The sequence below is a fragment of the Perna viridis genome, chromosome 12, assembly GCF_037379345.1.
Source record: "Perna viridis isolate PV_CMFRI_1.1 ecotype Kerala chromosome 12, ASM3737934v1, whole genome shotgun sequence".
Taxonomy (NCBI): domain Eukaryota; kingdom Metazoa; phylum Mollusca; class Bivalvia; order Mytilida; family Mytilidae; genus Perna; species Perna viridis.
The window spans coordinates 19,315,850-19,334,681 of NC_142456.1; the positions used below are offsets into that span (position 1 = coordinate 19,315,850).

The 18,832-nt window shown below is 32.4% G+C and overlaps 1 protein-coding gene across 4 annotated transcripts in view; it reads left to right on the forward strand.

Moving 5' to 3' along the window:
* Window positions 1–18,832, forward strand: part of LOC148601590 (basement membrane-specific heparan sulfate proteoglycan core protein-like) — a 158,293-nt gene that overhangs the window by 17,139 nt on the left and 122,322 nt on the right. For 3 of the 4 annotated variants that reach the window (XM_088554734.1, XM_088554732.1, XM_088554731.1), the window contains exons 3-5: window positions 13,406–13,571; window positions 14,699–14,850; window positions 15,955–16,008. In XM_088554734.1, coding sequence (XP_088410860.1) covers window positions 13,406–13,571; window positions 14,699–14,850; window positions 15,955–16,008 — 372 coding nt within the window. The remainder of the gene's footprint in view (window positions 1–13,405; window positions 13,572–14,698; window positions 14,851–15,954; window positions 16,009–18,832) is intronic. The other variant, XM_088554733.1, reaches the window with a different exon arrangement.

An 18,832-nucleotide genomic window follows, 5' to 3' on the forward strand; every position in this document is an offset into this window, starting at 1 on the left:
ATTTTTTATCACAGCTGCTTTGACCTTGAATTCAGTATTTATTCATCTTCACTCAGCAGCAAGTTTAAAGACCTAGTAAACCATCCTTGTAGGTCATCTGCCCTGTAATTGAGCTATGACATGTTACACAAATGTCACTTTTAAATTTTCAAACCTATTTCATTTATAGTTTTGATGAACTCATTAAAGATTGAAATTCATATTCAAGCATTTCAGTGCCTTGGGTAAAATATATATTTTCATTGACAAATAAGTGTGAAAGGGTCATGTTTTAAGGCTATATACTCTCTGCTATCTTGTCTCATGTTTACTCCACCTTGTTTTGCAAAACATTTCCAGTTGAGATATTTGTAGAATCATTGATTCCTATTGGTCTATAAGAGGAGCTCAAATTGGTCTGGGACCCTCAGTTTCTGACCTAGGATTGTTGAAATTTCCATTTCCTAGGTCCTGGACCATCAACCCTTTTCATTGTCCTTAACCTGCAAAGCTTATGTAGATCTCTGTGACTAAAGCAGACATCATTCAATGTATATGTAATGAGAAATAAACAAACTCGGTCCAAAGTTATGTGTGGTCAACCTTACTCTTAAATTAATGAATTGTCAAAGTGATAAACAATGTTGTGAAGAAACATTTTTTCTGTATGACTACAAGCCATCTATATACATATTTGTAACTTTTATCGAGTGGCCAGTAGCTAGTATTATTTAACTTTTGTCGCCCATAATGTGGTTTTGTTGTGTGATGTCATTAAAGGTTTACTTTGTGTAAAATTTATACCTCATGAAATTGGATTTGATGTCTTTTTACTCAATGTCCCTTTTTGTATGCTTTCTCTCTTTCTTTAGATTTATACCTACACGTATCCTTATTCAGTGGTTTTTCATTGCATGAGGTGTTATGGCAGTTTGAAAAATGGAGTCTTCATATTACAAAAGTCCTATTATCAGATTTCAAATTTATGCTTTTAATTTTTTATACCTTTTTTTAAAAACCTAATTCTGTGATTTCCACTGATGATATACCAATTTATCTGCCCTGATACAAAACCATTTTTTTTAAAAATAAAAATTGGTGAAAGGTACAGAAGAGTCTAAATCAGATAAAAACATTTGTCATTGTATAAGTTGTCAAAAATGCAATCTATTGTAGAGTGTGTATATTTTACTAAGTTTTCTTTCATGTTTAAGGGAAGTCCTTCCATCATCTGAATTAATAATATTACAAAATTAGATACATGTACATCAACAATATTGATAACATAGGTACATGTACTCTCTCATGTGTACATGTACAGGTAGCAGAAGTGTGTACTTTTACATTTTCTCCTTAGTTTTACAAATTTTGATTGCAAATTACTCTGTATGGATCTTGGACCTCTCCATAGTCCCTACAAGTATGATTAAAAATCAAAATTCAGAATTTTACAAATCAGTTTTTGTAAAACTTTGCCAGAAATTCAGATTATATTCAAGCAGGATAAATAGGTCTGTGCCCGATTTCATAAAAAATCTCAAATTGAGGTTTCCGTCAAATCCTTCAATTTTTCTTCAAATGTGAAATTTCAAGCAAGCTTAAATTTGAGTTAAGGAATGATTTGAGGAAATCTTCAATTTGAGGTTTTTTTTTTTATAAAACTCAGGCCCGAGGAAGAACTCAGGATTTGAAGAAATTCTCCAGTGTATATTTTCTAGTACTGTATGGCATTTACCTATAAAAATACCTGTAATTGTGCTGTTCAGGTGATGACATTTTTTAACACAGCTTCTGCCTGAAACTTAACAAGACAGGTAGACAAGATACCTGTAATAAATACCTGTAATTGTACTGTTCAGGTGATGAAGGTCAGGTAATATTTCAGATGAAGTAATACTAGTAGATCACAACTCAATTATAACCTGCCCTCAGACATATTTGTCAGACGGAGATCAAAATTTTATGTTTTATTAGTCTGTTATATTGAAAATGGTACATAAAATATTTAGTTAAACAAGTCAAACATATTATTTACCTATATGTGCCAAGGTTACATTTTTAAAAGATAAGGTGCTGAAATTTCTTTCTATAATTTAAGAGCAACTGAGCGACTGAGCAATAGAGACTAGGAGCAACTGTGATATCTACTGGTATTTAAGAAAGGTGAGGTAGTGGAGGAGGGGGCTAGGGGATAGGTAGTGGAGGAGGGGACAAGGGGATGTGGAAGGGCTGGCATTAAATTTGAAATGAAAGAAAAATCTTGAATTCATAATGCAAAAAAATATAGGACGTCCTTACTTGTGGAAGAGAAATATACAGCTGGCCTAATGCATATGATATGGCATTTGAGGAAATTCTCCAATGTATATTTTCTAGTACTGTATGGCATTTACCTATAAAAATACCTGTAATTGTGCTGTTCAGGTGATGATATTTTTTAACACAGCTTCTGCCTGAAACTTAACAAGACAGGTAGACAAGATACCTGTAATAGATACCTGTAATTGTGCTGTTCAGGTGATCACATGATATGTGATTAGTGTTGAAAAATGGAAAATTTGATGACTAGGAAAACCAAAAGGACTTTTCCTTCATTAATTAGTACATATGCACCAAAATAATTCTGTTAATCTTGTTTAGTGTAAACACAAGCTGTATACCATAATACACCATGTGGAAGGTAAGACAAGAAAATAAAAATTGTCTGTTCCTATACAATTTTTTTGCCTACTCTAGCACATTTTATTGGTATTTTTTTCTGAAGTGCTGTTAAACTATCATTTTAAGTGTCTATATAAAATATTTTTTAAAATATAAAATGATTTTACCTACCTATACCTACCTATCTACCCCATTTTTTTGTCCAATGTAACCTTAAACAGACATATGTTTTTCTTGGCCTAATCTTAGTTTAAACAATGTAGACATTTTGGATATAATGCATCTAGATTGTTTGACCTAAAATTATTATTTTTTTTGAAAGGTTCATTGTGAAAACACCTGGCATGCTGTATTCATGTCTATTCATTTCAGACATTCCAATTAAAATTGACAAATCTCCATGTGCTTTCAAAACTAATGATAATCATAACCAAGTGGTTATATGTACACTGAATACCCACTTAAAATGTAATGTAAAGATTCATACAGTAATAATTGGTTATAAAAACTAATTTATGGACAGAGATTTTAAAGGTGAAAAAGTAAATGTTATGTCAATGTCATTAAATTTTAGTTGAAGGCTACTTGACCAGGTTAATCTCAAGATGGTAAGGCCACATGAAAGTAATATTGTTGTTATGAAGGCTACTTGATCATATCAAGCTCAATGAAGAAAGGCCAAATAAGAGTAAAGTTGTGGTTTTGGATATTAAGCTCAATAAAATAAGGCCACATATGAGTAATGCTGTGGTTTTGGATAAGTTAGGTTCAATAAAATAAGGCCAAATAAGAGTAAAGTTGTGGTTTTGGATAAGTTAGGCTCAATAAAATGAGCCACATAAGAGTAATGCTGTGGATTTGGATAAATTAGGCTCAATAAAATAAAGTCAAATAAGAGTAATTTTTCAGATAAATTTTAGTTTAAATTTTATGCTTGATAGATACTTGTGTCATCTACATGTTTAGGCCACCTGATTTGATGTTTTGGTTTTAGTCCCCATTTTATGTGGGCAGTATCAATAGCTGGATTATACTAGAGATTTTAAAATTGGTAATATCTGCCTATTGTGCTGTATGTATATATTGTATGGTTAAACGCAGTAAAATATTAGTAGATAGTTTTATTAATGTGTTAAAGGTATGGAAATTAGTCTTTGGCCTTCCATTATGAATATTTGATACATGTGAACTTAATATCATTGATTGACACACAGTTTGTGTTTTAGTAGACACTGTGTCAACATTTGAACAAGTTGATAATATATAATCTTTGAGATTTAGAAATTCATATGAAAGTATTTGATTTTTAGGTGGTCATTTAACTAAAGATCAAACAGACACTTTAACATTTATGTGGATATGTATTCAGCACAGCTATAAACACACTTGATACTAATAATAGTGTACAAGTAGCAGGATTTTTTCTTGCAACCCTTTTGTCTGATTTCCAAAAGTGGGCATTTTATTTTTTCATTCTATTTTTTGCATGCAGGGGTATAATGTGGTAGGAGTGCTACTGAATGGAATTCAATTAAATAATCACAGATTGAGAATCTTTATTTCATGTAAGGAGAATGGCTTTGGTGAATTTGTTAAAAAGACAATAATGTCAGTTCAAGGCCACTGATGGGTCTTCAGTGAACGTTGAGGAATCTGTCACACCACACAGCAGGCTGCAACTGTACATACCTGAGCATACATGTATTCCTATTTTTGATTTTTGTCCAAAGGAATTTAGGGGTCCACATATTCATTTATGAAGATGGGGATACAGCGGTACCCATCCCTTATCTATTACTCCTCCTACAGAAGTAAATGGATATTCATAAAACTTTTTCAAAATCTTTATTACATAATGCCATTGTGCACCTCTTATTTTAAGTTTCAGTCCCTGTAAGAATCAGGCAGTAGGTGAAACATGGTATGAAAAAAACCTATCATTTTGATAGTGTAATTTGACTATTTGCACCATCAGAATCAAGGAAAACAGACAAGATTTTCCATATCATGCTGAACCATTGACTTACAATTTCATTGAAATGCACTGAAAATTAAACATTTCAAGGGGCAAACAACTCTGTCAAAAACCTCATTTTTCTAAGATTCTTTTGAAAAATTTCTGAGCAAGCCAGTGATGCAGAGATCAAATAATGGTCTTTTCAAATAGAGATACATGTAGCATCCTTGAGTAATATTTTATTGACAGATCGATGGGGTTTTGACATGCACGTTTCTGATTTTTCCTATTTTGCCTGATTCTTACAAAAACTTACACTTAATTCAAGTCATTGTACATATTATCAAATAGAGGAATGGAGGGTATCATCTTCGTGAGCAATGGTCAGAGTTTTTCTAGTTTGCAGTAAGAAAGCAATTGTCATTGGAATATTCTAAAGTAAAATATGTTGCTGCTTCAAATCTTGTTAATTGTGAAATAATGCAAAAGATTACCATTATAAGGTACAATATATATTAAGTGTGAAATGACTGTAAATTCTCAATATGTGGAGAATTTCAATTATGTGACCTCCCACTTCCCATTACACAAATGACTTGATCTTGCTCTGCAATTGTACATAAAATTATTATTAATATGAAAAAATGACAAAAATAATCTTAAAAATTTAGATGCATGTAGTCAAAACTTGTCAGGAGCAATTACTGTGAAATTACTTATTATTTTGATAGCTGAAACTGTAGTTAAATGTCAGACTGTGTGCCAAGCTGATTTATTTACCAGAAATCTGACTTTGACCTTATGTCAAAGTGTCTCTGGTGTTTGGAATGGGTTTATCAAGTTATTACTCAGACACTGGTATTTTGAAGAAAACAAATCTTTACTCAACAGATTAACTTGTGAATTTACACTGTTACTATGTAGGTTTCAGTTCTCGGTGCAAAATTAAGCTCTTAATTAAAATTTCGTTGTTTAACGATCATCTAATGATCCATTCGTTACAATGTAGTGCTGTAGGCTATCTATATATATTCTTTATTCCACTATAGTAGTAATTCTATAAACAAAACTACAAAGAAAATAGTACATGCAATGGTAAGAGTAGTAGAGACATGTACTTAAACCCCTTAAAAAGTAGATATTTATCTTCTTGTATACTCACTATACTCATTTAAATGTACTGAATTCAGCTGATTTTTTGTTTACTTTGATGTTCTGTTTTTATATTCCCTTTGAGTATAGTTTTGGAAGGTATAAGGGAGTCACTCATTATAACTACTTAGCTATCAGACAAATTTTATGTACCAGTCCATATAAAATTGTATGTATTAAAGTGATTCATAGTAAAGAAAATCCCACCGAACAAACAATGCTTTTTCAATCTACTTATGCTATATTTTTACTTAACAATTGTCCTTTTCATATTCAGATCTGTACTTCTGAGCAAATCATACATTTATCTCCTACTAAAATCAACCAAATCGAAAAAAAAATCAAGAACGAGAACTCTTGCTAAGAGCTAATTTCAAGTACAATCTATATAAATTTTATCTCAAAAGCGCAACACCCAAATGAAAATCTAAGACTGGTTATGTGGTCTGTAACTGATTTTAAATAAAAAATAAAAGTGAATTCAATGGATTTTTGAGATGCATGAATCATCTCCTATCTGATTTTTCATAAAGACTGCAACTAAATAAATCTTTATATGGATATGTACATGATGAGCAATATGGCTAGGGAAGATATATAAAGGATTTGAAAAAGTTGAAAACTTGCAATGAGGGAGGAAAAATATTCCCTAACTACTGTTAAAGTACTATTGTTCGTGGGTTACCAATTTTCATGGTTTTCGTGGATAGGCGAAACTAGGAAATTAGATTCCCAACATAAAGGAGATCTCCGTTGATATGTATACTGAAGACCTCAAAACAATGAATTCAAGAATCAGTGAACTTGTGTTTTTTCCCTAATCCCTGAAAATTGGTATCCACGAATTAAAGAGGAATCAAGGGAACAAAGGGTATAGTGGTAATCAAAAGAATGTAATCCAGGGACAAAGACCAGACATGGAAAACAGACATACACAACAAAGAACATAAAATAACCAAAATAAGTACGTTCACAATAAATAGGACTGTTAATAAATTCAGCAAAAGTGGAATATGACTAATGTTAGATTCTGTCGGTGTTTGTTGGTCATGATGATTGTCCAGATCTTTTTTTCAAATGCCCTAAGAGGTATTGGTAACAATTTATAGCAAAATCTAAATGATCAAATTTTGTTGTAGTCAAAAAATTTTTGACTAATTTGTGGCCCTTGAACAATTTTTTTTGATGACATGGATTACTAATTTACCAAGTCTGTTAACTCTACATTTAAGTGGTTTTGACTTGGTGCACCTGAATGCGATATTTGATTGTAATGTAAAGACACATCTACAACGCTGACTGTGCCAGATTTTAATTACTCAATTTAATTCAATTATTTACGTTAGTATGTTCCTTTATTTTGTTTTGTCTGGTTTTGTTTTTTCCATCTTTGAATTAGTCAGAAGTATGTACCTACATGCGTGCAATTCAATTGAACTGTTCCTTTATTTTGTTTTGTCTGGTTTTGTTTTTTTTGTCTTTGAATTAGTCAGAAGTTTGTTTGTACATGTAAGCAATTCTATTGAACTGACTAACATGAATTATACACTTGTGTTGTATAACAGTTACAGCATTTCATTTCTTGGCTTTGGTCTTTAAGGACATTTAAAATATAATCATTTCTACATTGAAACCAATTATTTCCACATGGTCCATGCTCCCAGTTTTTAGTGGAGTCTGAGTTGCTCATTTGCTTTTGTTACTTTGTATGTATGATTTTAGTTACTTTATGTTCTTTGTTGTGTATGTCTGTTTTCCATGTCTGGTCTTTGTCCCTGAATTACATTCTTTTGATTACCGCTATAACCTTGGTTCCCTTGATTACTCTTTGAGTTGTTTACTCTGCATTTTTTAAAATGAGACTGACTACTTGAATGTTCTTGTATTACTGTGTTCATTATCTGTATTTCATCCTTCAGTGACTACTTGAATGTTCTTGTATTACTGTGTTGATTATCTGTGCTTCATCCTTTGAATGGTTTGGGTTGTTTTTAAGTCATTTGTGTCAATGCTATTCTCTGTCTCTGAGAGCCAATACTGATTTATGTAGGCTTTCAATTAAATTTAAAATAGAGGATGAAAAAGATGTGATTTGGAAAAGCTAGTTTCAAAGGACTCTAGTCTTTTTCTTACTGGCAGTTTCAAATGGAAATTCAATATTCTGTTGGACAAGAAATTGATTAAACTTCAATAAGAAAAGAGCTCATGGTACAATATGACTGGTAATGATAGGGAAACTGTAAATACCACACATGCATCCCTGTAAGAATTCTCTGTCCTATGAACCAATGTTCCATGTATCAGATGTTCTGGTAAAATTGTTGATATATATCATCAATTTCATACTTCATATCTAACACCCAATCCCCTCTGTTTGTATAGCAGGTTAATCATTTCAATTGATGATGGATAGACCATTATGGGATATAGATTCTGTGATCTCAGCAACAATTGTAAAAAGATGATGTATGTAAAAATACAAACTGGAAAAGAAGTAGTTATATTGAAGATGTAAATCCATTACAAAAACAATACAAGGAACACACAAATGAGGACTACGCAGTTGCAAATCGGAGTGGGGGGGGGGGGCTGCAGGGGGTTTGCACCCCTCCTTTTTGTTGGATAATTTGTCATTTTCATGAGTAAATATTGACAAATATGGCAAATAATGTCCTAGCACCCCCTTTTTCTGAGGAATCCTGGCTGATGCCCCACCTTATCAGTATGTCTGGGTCTGCTCCTGCTAAGCAAAATAGAACCACAGCATGAACCACACTACAAACCAGGGTGAACTGAGACACATGCTCTGAAAGGATTGGTGGGTCTTGCTTCTTGTGATAAACCCTTCATGCTATGTGTTAAAGGTAAAATCTGATGAAGGAGGAAGATATTTATTTCAGATGGATTTTCTTGGTCATATTGGAGAAACACACTCTACATTTGTCTGTCAGGGCATGATGGCAACTGTTGGATCTTTTCAAGTACCGACTCTTTAAAAATAATTCTTGGCTCAGTAGCTTTTTACATGAGCTGTAGAGCCTCATCTAGAAAATCAGTGTAATGAATCAATAGCTTATCTGTAAATGCTTGAGAGTTGAGCAACACGAACTGGACTATACTCTATTCTCCATTAAATTGAGATAAATTACATCTGCTCAGTCTTTTACTGCCTCTTTTTACTGTGTTCTTTCAAATTTCTCAACATTCTGTTATACTCATGTGCTTTGAATAAGATAATAATTCTTCATACTACATCTTAAGACAATTAATTGTGTCACCAAAAATATGCTTTTTACAGATTTTTGCAATGAACTGAAGGAAACTATAGCTTTCATCTGGTTATGTTTTATAGAAGTTTTTAATGAGTGCAGTCAATGTGTTTTCATTCCTTTATTACTCATCAAAAATGTGTTTTATCTGTTCTGCAGTCACAAGTAGTAAGATTCAAAGATCAATAATTAGTACATATATTGCATAAAAGAAAATATCAAGGTTTTGATATAAACATTCATCTCTAGTGAGGTATTGAGGGCGTTAACCTTACCTTAATCTTGGTGCTGTAATTTCCAGGGTTTTTTACTTAGAAGATAGTAGGTGGAGGTGAAGGTCAAAGTTCAGAATTATCATATGTAATTGTGCAATTTAATGAAGAAAATTGGTGTTATTCTAGGCATTATCAATGTTCATTGTTCAAATTGCTTTTTAATTCTGTAATTGTTGAACTTATTATGAATTTCCTTTGTTTTTGAACTTTGAATTTTCAAGGCAGAGATTTTATTTTTTTTTCTCCAAAATGTCATGGTTTTTTAAAAAATTTTTTGCATTATCCCTTTGCTTGTAAGGGTGTTTCTGGAACCAATATTTGCATGAAATCTTGATTTTTCTATAATTTTAAAAACCCAAAATACTTTGATGTTTTGCCCTGCATGGTGGATTTTTCATTCTTGTACATCTGAATCTGGAAATTGGGGGTTCCCTTTATAAATGAACTAGTAAGAACTTTTAGACTGCTCTGATGTGTTACATCCATCTTAGTGTTTTCCGATACCAACATCATTGTGTATCTTATGATGATATTTTTTTGAAAGACATAGACAAAAACCAACACTTAGAAACATCTGTTGGTGTTAGATGGATGTTTTATAAACATTTGATCTCAAAAGTACAAACTCTAATTCTTGGATGTGTAGTCATCTGACGTACTTATTGTGGGTGATTTTTGGAGTTCTATCAAAGACTGACTGGCATTCCTGGCCAATTAAGATACACTGATGATGTTGAAATTGCTGCTTTTTTTGCCATGCTTATTGTAACAACAGCTATTTTTATAGGATCTCTTTGTGACAGACCACCATGACAAAGTTTGGTGGGCAGCTGCATTATTGGAGCTTGAGACTCTTGCTAGATTTTACTCAACTGCAATATGATAGGTGCCACCGGTGGAGCAGGTTATGCTTACCTTTAAGGTGCATCTGGTGTCATTTATGGTTTGTGGGAGTTTGTATTGCAAGTACATTAGTTTTTTGTATTGGGTCTTTTTGTCCTTATCTACAGTTTTTTTTATGTGAAATCGACTTTATCTGTTTATGCTTCATTGTGTATATAGATCATCTGTTTTCACATTTAGGCCATTTATTGTATTTGGATGACTATGGTTTCTGTGTATTGTCCTATTTTTGACACTTCTGTATTTTTTTACTGACCCCTGATGCTCATAACCCCAGAATCTTACACTTGGTACTAGTAAATACAGGATCACTGAACAACAAGTGGAAATCAAATAAAAAAAAAGCTTTATGTAGAAAAAAAAACAGACTTCACTACACCCTAAAACCATTTGCTGCAATGAGTCAGTTGCATTGGTAGAATGAGAATTCTGACTATTTTTTCTTCTCAAGTTGTTAATTTGGTGACACCTTTTTGCCCCGATGAGCTGAAATCCAGTAGATAAAATAAATCTAAAATAAATCAGTTAGTAATGCCAACAGAATCATGACTGCTATCTTCTGCCAGGAAGCAATGTTTATATACATATTTCAATAAAAGTCTTAACTGGTAAAATCAGATCATAAACACATAATTATAAACATAATTAATTACCCAACAAAAAATCTAAAGATTTTGTAAGTGTAGCAGAACATTTTTGCTTACCACCTATTTGAGTTCTTTTTAAATTTTATAAAGGTCAGTCAGTTTGTCCTTTAAGAATTATACATGTATAAGTACTAATACTTGTAGATCATGTGTAGTATTGAAGTTTAATGAACCCTGGCTGATGATACATCTGTTTAATTGATGTTTTTAAACATTTGATCTTATGTAAGTACATACAAAGGGCATGAAGCATCTTTAGATGGAACATCTTAAGATCAGAGATTAAAGTGATCTAGATATTGTTTAGTAGGTTATGTTTAGCTTTGGCAATGTTTTCCCCTGAAATTTGTGAAGGCATGGTACTTTATGTATTTTGAGGGCACTAAACCATTACACTAGGTTGTTTTGGTGGCACCCATCTTTAGCATGATGGCATTTTTTTTTCAAAACCTGCAATAAACAGCCTTCGAAACCCTAGTGTGATGTTACAGAAGTTTCACAGATGGGTACTAACACCACATGATATGTTTGGTTGCATATCAGGTCAAAAATAATATATAAATCTAAAATTGAAAACAAGCTTTGGCCAACTGGAGACACATTCAATCACAGATTTCGTTTGTGGGAATTTTAAACAATGCTCTGAATTACCAGTATCTGAAGATCCAAAGGGTTTTTCTATAGTGCAATTATTTGTAGGGGACCATAAAGAGTTTGTCCTTTGTCTGAGTTACCTCCCCTGTATTAGTTAGTCCTTTGTCGAAGTTACCTCCCCTGTATTGATTGTCCTTTGTCTGAATTACCTCCCCTGTATTGAAGGCTTGAAAATTCTCATATGTATTTTTTTTTTCTGATTTAAATTTGTAGTTTGGAATTCTCTGAAGTTCATTTCCCTTTAAATCTTTAATTTATTGTATTTCATCATATAGGGATTGCAGTTCTTCATTATATGATGTACATGTACTATTATTGTTTTGATTTACGGGTTCCTGAAAAGAAAATAAACACCGCTGTAAACTTCAGAGATTCTGGATGATACAGATGTAGAAGAATGCTCAGAAATTCTTCTGTTATTTTGTGACACATGTATACCAGCTATCATCATTTTCAATTATTGCGTTGATTACTCACCAAACTGGCACAAGTTTCTTACTTGTATATACTTGTAGCTTGTGTATAATGATACAAAGTTACAAGTGCCATTTCTTATAACTTCAAGTGTGTAGAAGTTTTAATGTGAACCAGATGAAAACTGATTTTTACTGTAAATTGAGATGTTCTGCATGTACATGTGGAAGATTTCCTGCAGGATGACTTAATTATACAAGATGGGCATCGTATGTGTGATGAGAAGGGAATTTGAATTTGTAACCACAAGTTCAGTTTGTCTGGCACATGAATATTGTTAAATATTATCGTGCAATGTGCAGATGATACCAAAGTTTATAATTGTACAGGATAAATAAGGAGAATAGATATGGTAAATATATCAAAAAGACAACAACCCCACCAGGATGAAAAATATCAGCTCAAGACCACCCATGGGTCTCCAATGAATGATGAGGAAACTCTCAAACCAAAGGGCAGGCTGCAGCTGACCCCAAAACAACATTATATGTTGGATGGGCATTCATCTGCTGCTGTATTATCCATTTATATATAATATACTCTGTTTATCCTCTGACAGTATTAGCTATTTATATTCAAATTGTTACTTTGTTGACTTCACACTGCCTATTTGTTATGGGTGATATCTCATCCAATAAGCATAACTCCCTAGAACATCCTCTGTGAATTTTTTTTTAAAAGTTCATACAGTCCCTTCCAAATTACTCTTTGTCTTTTCTGACAAAACTTTTGAGCTATCATGTTTCAGACCCCCTATGTATATATTCGAAGAGTTTTGATTGACTACATGTATATTTTGAACCTGTTATCATATGCATATGTCCCTTGTATTCCAAATGAACTGTTGAAGGGGGACAGCCACTATATTATTGGTTGAATTCTTATGGAACTCAATGCAATGTTAGATGGCTATGTTTTGAAAAATGTCATTGTAACAAGTTTTACTGGAAAGGCTTCAACATGGAAGAAGACTTTCACCTGAAAGAGGCATGCTCCACTTACAAATATGCTGTCCAACTAGTATATCTGAATATAGCTGAAATATTGCTGCTCGGATGTAAAACCCCAAACCCCACCCCAACTAGTATATTGATACACTTATATACTATGTTTATATATAAGCATGTCCATGTGCTTCCAATAAATAACTCTGTTTCTAAAACCCCTTTTTGTTTCATCTTCTCCATATATACACTGTCATATATATTTCTCTGTTTAGTTGTCTTCTCATGACAACGCTGTATATATATTTCTCTTTTTAGTTGTCTTCTCCTGACAACACTGTATATGTATTTCTCCTTTCAGTTATCTTCTCCTGACAACACTATATATGTATTTCTCCTTTCAGTTTTCTTCTCCTGACAACACTGTATATGTATTTCTCCTTTCAGTTGTCTTCTTCGGACTACAATATGTATATTTTTCTCATTTCAGTGGTTTACAGAATAGATGTTAACTTTACTGATATTTTATACACCAGAGAACTGGGAAATAGAGACAGTAATGAATTTAAAACTTTAGCAGAAAAAATACAAAATTCTATATCTAGTTTATATATCAGTGTTCCTGGAAACCAAGAAGTAGTTGTAGTGCAATTTCAGTAAGTATTCAGTAATATTTTACTTTTTACATTTAATTTCCTATATGTGTTGAAAAGTTAAACTTGAAACTGTTATAGGTATGTGGGCAGAGCCAATTTTATTGATCTCTTGTTTTGATTCCAGTTCTGAGAATGCGGCAGTCAACTTATATTTGAAAAGTAAAGTATAGCAAAAAGTTAATTGTACTTAGAATCAAATGGCAGTATATGGACTGGTAAGTCGCATTCTTGAGTTTCACTTCAGTCCATATAATTTCTACGGGAAAACATCCCAGTCCGTATATTGCCATATGACCCTGAATATAATTAACTACTTGATTGATATTTTTTTTGTGTGTGCCCTATCCTCAATAAATTTTCTAATCTACTTTGACATTACATTCATAGAATTTCCATGCTTGCTGATATGTTGTCAGTCATTAGGACTATAAAACTTTTAATTGATGAGTCTGCCAGATCAAAAAATACTTTTTGGACTGAAGGGACACTATGGGTTTGGAACATAAATTCATGAAAATTTGGCCTGATCCCTTTGTATATGCCTTTTACAATATATAGTAGTTGAAAATTCAAGTTAATACATTAGGTTTAGAATTGAAACTCATGGTAAAATTGTCTAGAACTACAATGAAACTGAACCCCTTTTTGGATTTTAAAATAAGTTCAAATTTGACAGATGTTTGGTTGACCAAGGTTCAAAATACATCTGACTTGATATACAATGACTCACAAGAATTTTGGTTTAGACAGTCGTTTAGATTTTTCAGGGTTCAGTTTAGACAGGTTTCACCATACATATATTACTTAATAATAATTTGGAAGATGCAGGGTAGAAAACTCACTCAAATTCTAGCCAGTTCTGAATACAATTTTTCAATAATTACTATATGGCTATATAAATTTTTCTTAAAATTTGCCCTGCCAAAAAAAAGCCAGTCACAGGCTCGCGGGCAGGCTACTATTTTTTATACTGGAAGATGCAAGTTGTTTATTTTTTTTTTTATTTTAGGCAAATATTGCAAGGATGAATGTTATAATGAACTTCTGAACAATATTTCAGAGAGAAAATATAATATGCTATGCAAATACAGATGAATTCTATGAATAAAAGTAACTATATTTTTCAGACCTGGTTCTTTATTAACAACGTTAGATCTAACATCACGAGGATTTTACAACGAGAGTATAATACGTACTGCAGTAGAAAAACCTGTAAATGATGGCGCTATCGGTGATTACAAGACCAGCCCTGTCGGCTTCACTTTTCGAGAGTTAGGAGGTACGTTTACTTGATGAGTTTCAAACTCCTGAATATGTAGCGTAATGCGGTCAATCTTCTAACCTTGATTGTTTGCTTAAATAACCTTTTTCTTCTATAAATAACCCATCTCTTCTATAAATAATTGCCGTTGAAAGTTGTGGAGGATCAGTATGTATGGTTTTTTACCATAGATTTAAATTGCCAATTTTGGAAACACTTTTTTTTAAAACATGCACGATGAAGAAAGAATCCAAAATCTGAAACTCCAAGAATAATTTCATGAATGTTTTGAAAAACCATAAAAAATTGATGCACACGACTTACCTTTTCTCATATCAAAATTCTAGCTACATGTATAGTACTTTGAATAAATGCTTAGGAATCAACCTTAAGTTCTGCATGGATGTTTTAGATGTTTTGTTCTTTGACCATTGCTTTTAAGGAAGTTCACTGAGTATATGTATTAGAAGGTTAATTTTGTTGAAAACAACATTTAACAAGGTATTATTTCAATTTGGAATTTAAAAAAATTAGAAAAAAAAATTATGGAACAACCCCTTATTTGGGGGTTAGTCATGTTGTCTTGACTAAGGGGGTTGGTAAGTTTTCCTTACCTTTTGATATCCATCTAACCTTACCCCTTAGCCATGCCGGCATGACTAACCCCCATAGTAAGGGTCAGTTTTACCAATTACTTTTTTTGTCATTTTCTGAATTCCAAAATAAATCCAAATTGATATAATACCTATATCCTCTTCTTCCCCAAGGAGTTCAAAGGCAAAGCCAAAAATATATTCTGCATTATCAAGGATCATTCAAGAAGCATTTTGATTGAGACAGTATAGTTTGATCATAAATGGGTCAAGAAGAAAATTAGCACTTACTCTTATGGCCATGTTGACTCATTTGATTGTGAATTTTATGGGTCATTACCCATCACACGACCCTTGCTTTATGAACCTATAACCTGTCTGTTGAATCAAAATGACTCTAGGCTTTCTGAATAGAAATTGATTTTTTCTCCTTATGATATTAAATGTTCTACTTTTCAGGCTCTATCTTCTGTTATTTCCTAGAAACTGTATCTTTGTTTGTTCTTTACTTACTATATTTCAATCTCAGGTAAAACAGTTTCCAGATTTCTTTTCCTTCCTGATGATGGTCTATATCTTAATGGTAAATCCTGCTATAGGCTTTCTTTAAGCATAGTTTTGGGTTTTATAAACAAATGCTTATTTTTTGATTTTGAATTTATTGCATGGTTTCTTGTATCAGTCATTTTCACCATTTTTTTTCTCAGATTTTGGAACCAGTAAATACATGACAAGGGACCCTAAAATTATTGTACATGGATTAAATTTGTATCAAGGTTTCTGTGATATTATTAGTTGTAGTTGAAACAACTTTGTTTTTTTTTCATCATTGCCATATGATTATGTTCCTGGCTTCTACCTAGAAATTATGGTTCACAGATTTTTCTCTTGGAAACTGTTAAAGATGGTATTTTCAGGGCTGGATCCAGATACTTTGAAAAGGTGGGGTGCCAGCTGTCACACTCAGGTTCCTCAGAAAAGTGGGGGGCTAGGACATTTTTTTTTTTTGTCAATGAAAAATTTTCCAATAAAAAAGGGTGCTGCCAACCTCCTTGCACCCCACTCTGGATCTGTCAATGCTTTTTTTTCTTGTTTTTTTTCTAGTGAAAAATATGATATGTCAAGTATTTTGAAATTTGTCTATAGCCAATCCCTTATGGGCTGTAGAATTTGTCTGGTTAATACAGATGTTTTCTTTACTCAAGCTCAAAGTTACATTTTAAGTAGCATTCCAGCTAGAAATCATGCAAAATGTGATACATGTTTGGAAAGCCTGCATATTTTTATTTTAGATATTTTGTATTAAATGCTTAAGTAAACAGAAAATTACATGTGACTCTTACCCTATCGGTGCACCTGGTCCATGCTCCCTGTTTTTAGTGGAGTCTGAGTTGCTCATTTGCTTTTGTTATTTTATATGTATGATTTTAGTTACTTTATGTTCTTTGTTGCGTATGTCTGTTTTCCATGTCTGGTCTTTGTCCCAGGATTACATTCTTTTGATTACTGCTATAACCTTGGTTCCCTTGATTACTCTTCTTCATAGAAGCCTTGTTCATATGAGATAAAAATTATATAGAATACACTGAAGTATTTTGAATTGAGGGAGATAACTCTATTAAATGAGACTCAAATTCAATAGAAACTGTTGGATTTTCAATGTGAATTATCTCCTAAGAGCAGACAGATTGTTATGAATAATTATACATTTCATCATGTAGACCTGTAAAGTAACTTGGTAACAGAAATAAAAATGTGTAGACTTTTTTTGATGTATCACACAAAATTTGCATGATTCTTACAAAGACTGCTACTTCATTATATTGATATGAAAGGGAGGAAAAAGGTCTGGTTTAGACAAGTTTTTACTTTATTCAAGGCTTGGTTTAGACAGGTTTCACTGTATAATCTCACTCATTCTCATTGTCAATATGGTATACATGTATCTTCTTGTATCAACAAGTCTATTCTTCTTATGCATGAAAACTCAATTAGAAAAAATATAAATCAGTATTATGCTATTCAATAAACTTGCTTAAACCAGCCAAGTTTAATATTATGATGCATATCTATATCTGTATAAAGTATACTATCATGAACTGCTTTAGGCAGGTGTTCAGTTTTCACAGGTTTTACAGGTCAGTTTTCCTATACTATATCTAAATATAAAAGGGAGTTTATAAGCTGGGGAGTGGAATGAGTAGATGTTCACGTATTCTAATATGTTGTCTTGATATGGTAATTCTTAGGACATTTTCCCACTCAATGACTGAGTGGTATATTGGAATCACCAATGTCTGTCAAATTTTCCTGATAATTATCTGGAATCCCTGTAGATTGAATGATTTCAAATTTGTCATGTGGCTTTATAAAGATGGGGCAGATGTTGTAACACAGTTTGGTTGTTTCAGATGTTTTTCCTGTTGTATGGGAGTTGACAAAGTGTGCAACTTAAGTTATTTTTTGCCTGTTCAATGTTCTTAGGTTTACAAAACGGAATAAGTAGGTAATCTGGCAAATGAAATATTACTTGAAAGGAAGGAAGTGATTTTAAACAGCTGATTGATATGAGTTACTATTCAGTGAATGTAATTGACAAGGGTGAAAGAATAGATTATGAAAGCAATACAAATCTGTTCCATTACCAACAGATTAATCACTAGGGATGAAAGATTATGATCAAATTTACTGCTATCGGATTTGGAGAGTTGTTTCCCATACCATCTAGATAGGTAAAGGTTGTTTCAGTTTCAGAATCAATTCTCATAACATTCAATGTTAAATTACAGTTCAATTACCTTGTATATTAATTTTAAGAATCTGTTTTCTTCTCGTATGACGCTCACATTTGGAGATAATATTCTTTGATGAATCTGGTAATCTCCTTTAGGTCTTCAATAGTTCCATATAACTTTTCGTGAGTTGTAGTTGGTACTGCCAAAATTTGTCTTACGGCCAGTACACACTCTTTTAGAATCTGTTTTTACTATCATTTCTTAATAATATCATTAAGATTTTTAAAAATGGTTGGAGGTGTATTGCTGAATTGAATAAAGTAATTTGAAAGAAAACAAATTTGTCTTGATCTGATTTCATTGATAATTTCATACCATGTAGATAAAATAAATGAGTATTTTTCTTTAATCGAAATTATAATAATTTGTAATCAGTTTTCTGACTAAAACATAGTAGATGTGAGGGCAAACTAAAGAACAATGCCAATTCTGTTCCATACAAGTAAATATGTGGGCAAACTAAAGAAAAATGCCAATTCTGTTCTATTTAAGTAAATCTGTTGGCAAACTCTAGATCGATGCCAATTCTGTTCCATGCAAGTAAGTCTGTGGGCAAACTCCAGAACGATGCCAATTTTGTTCCATTTAAGTAAATCTGTGGGCAAACTAAAG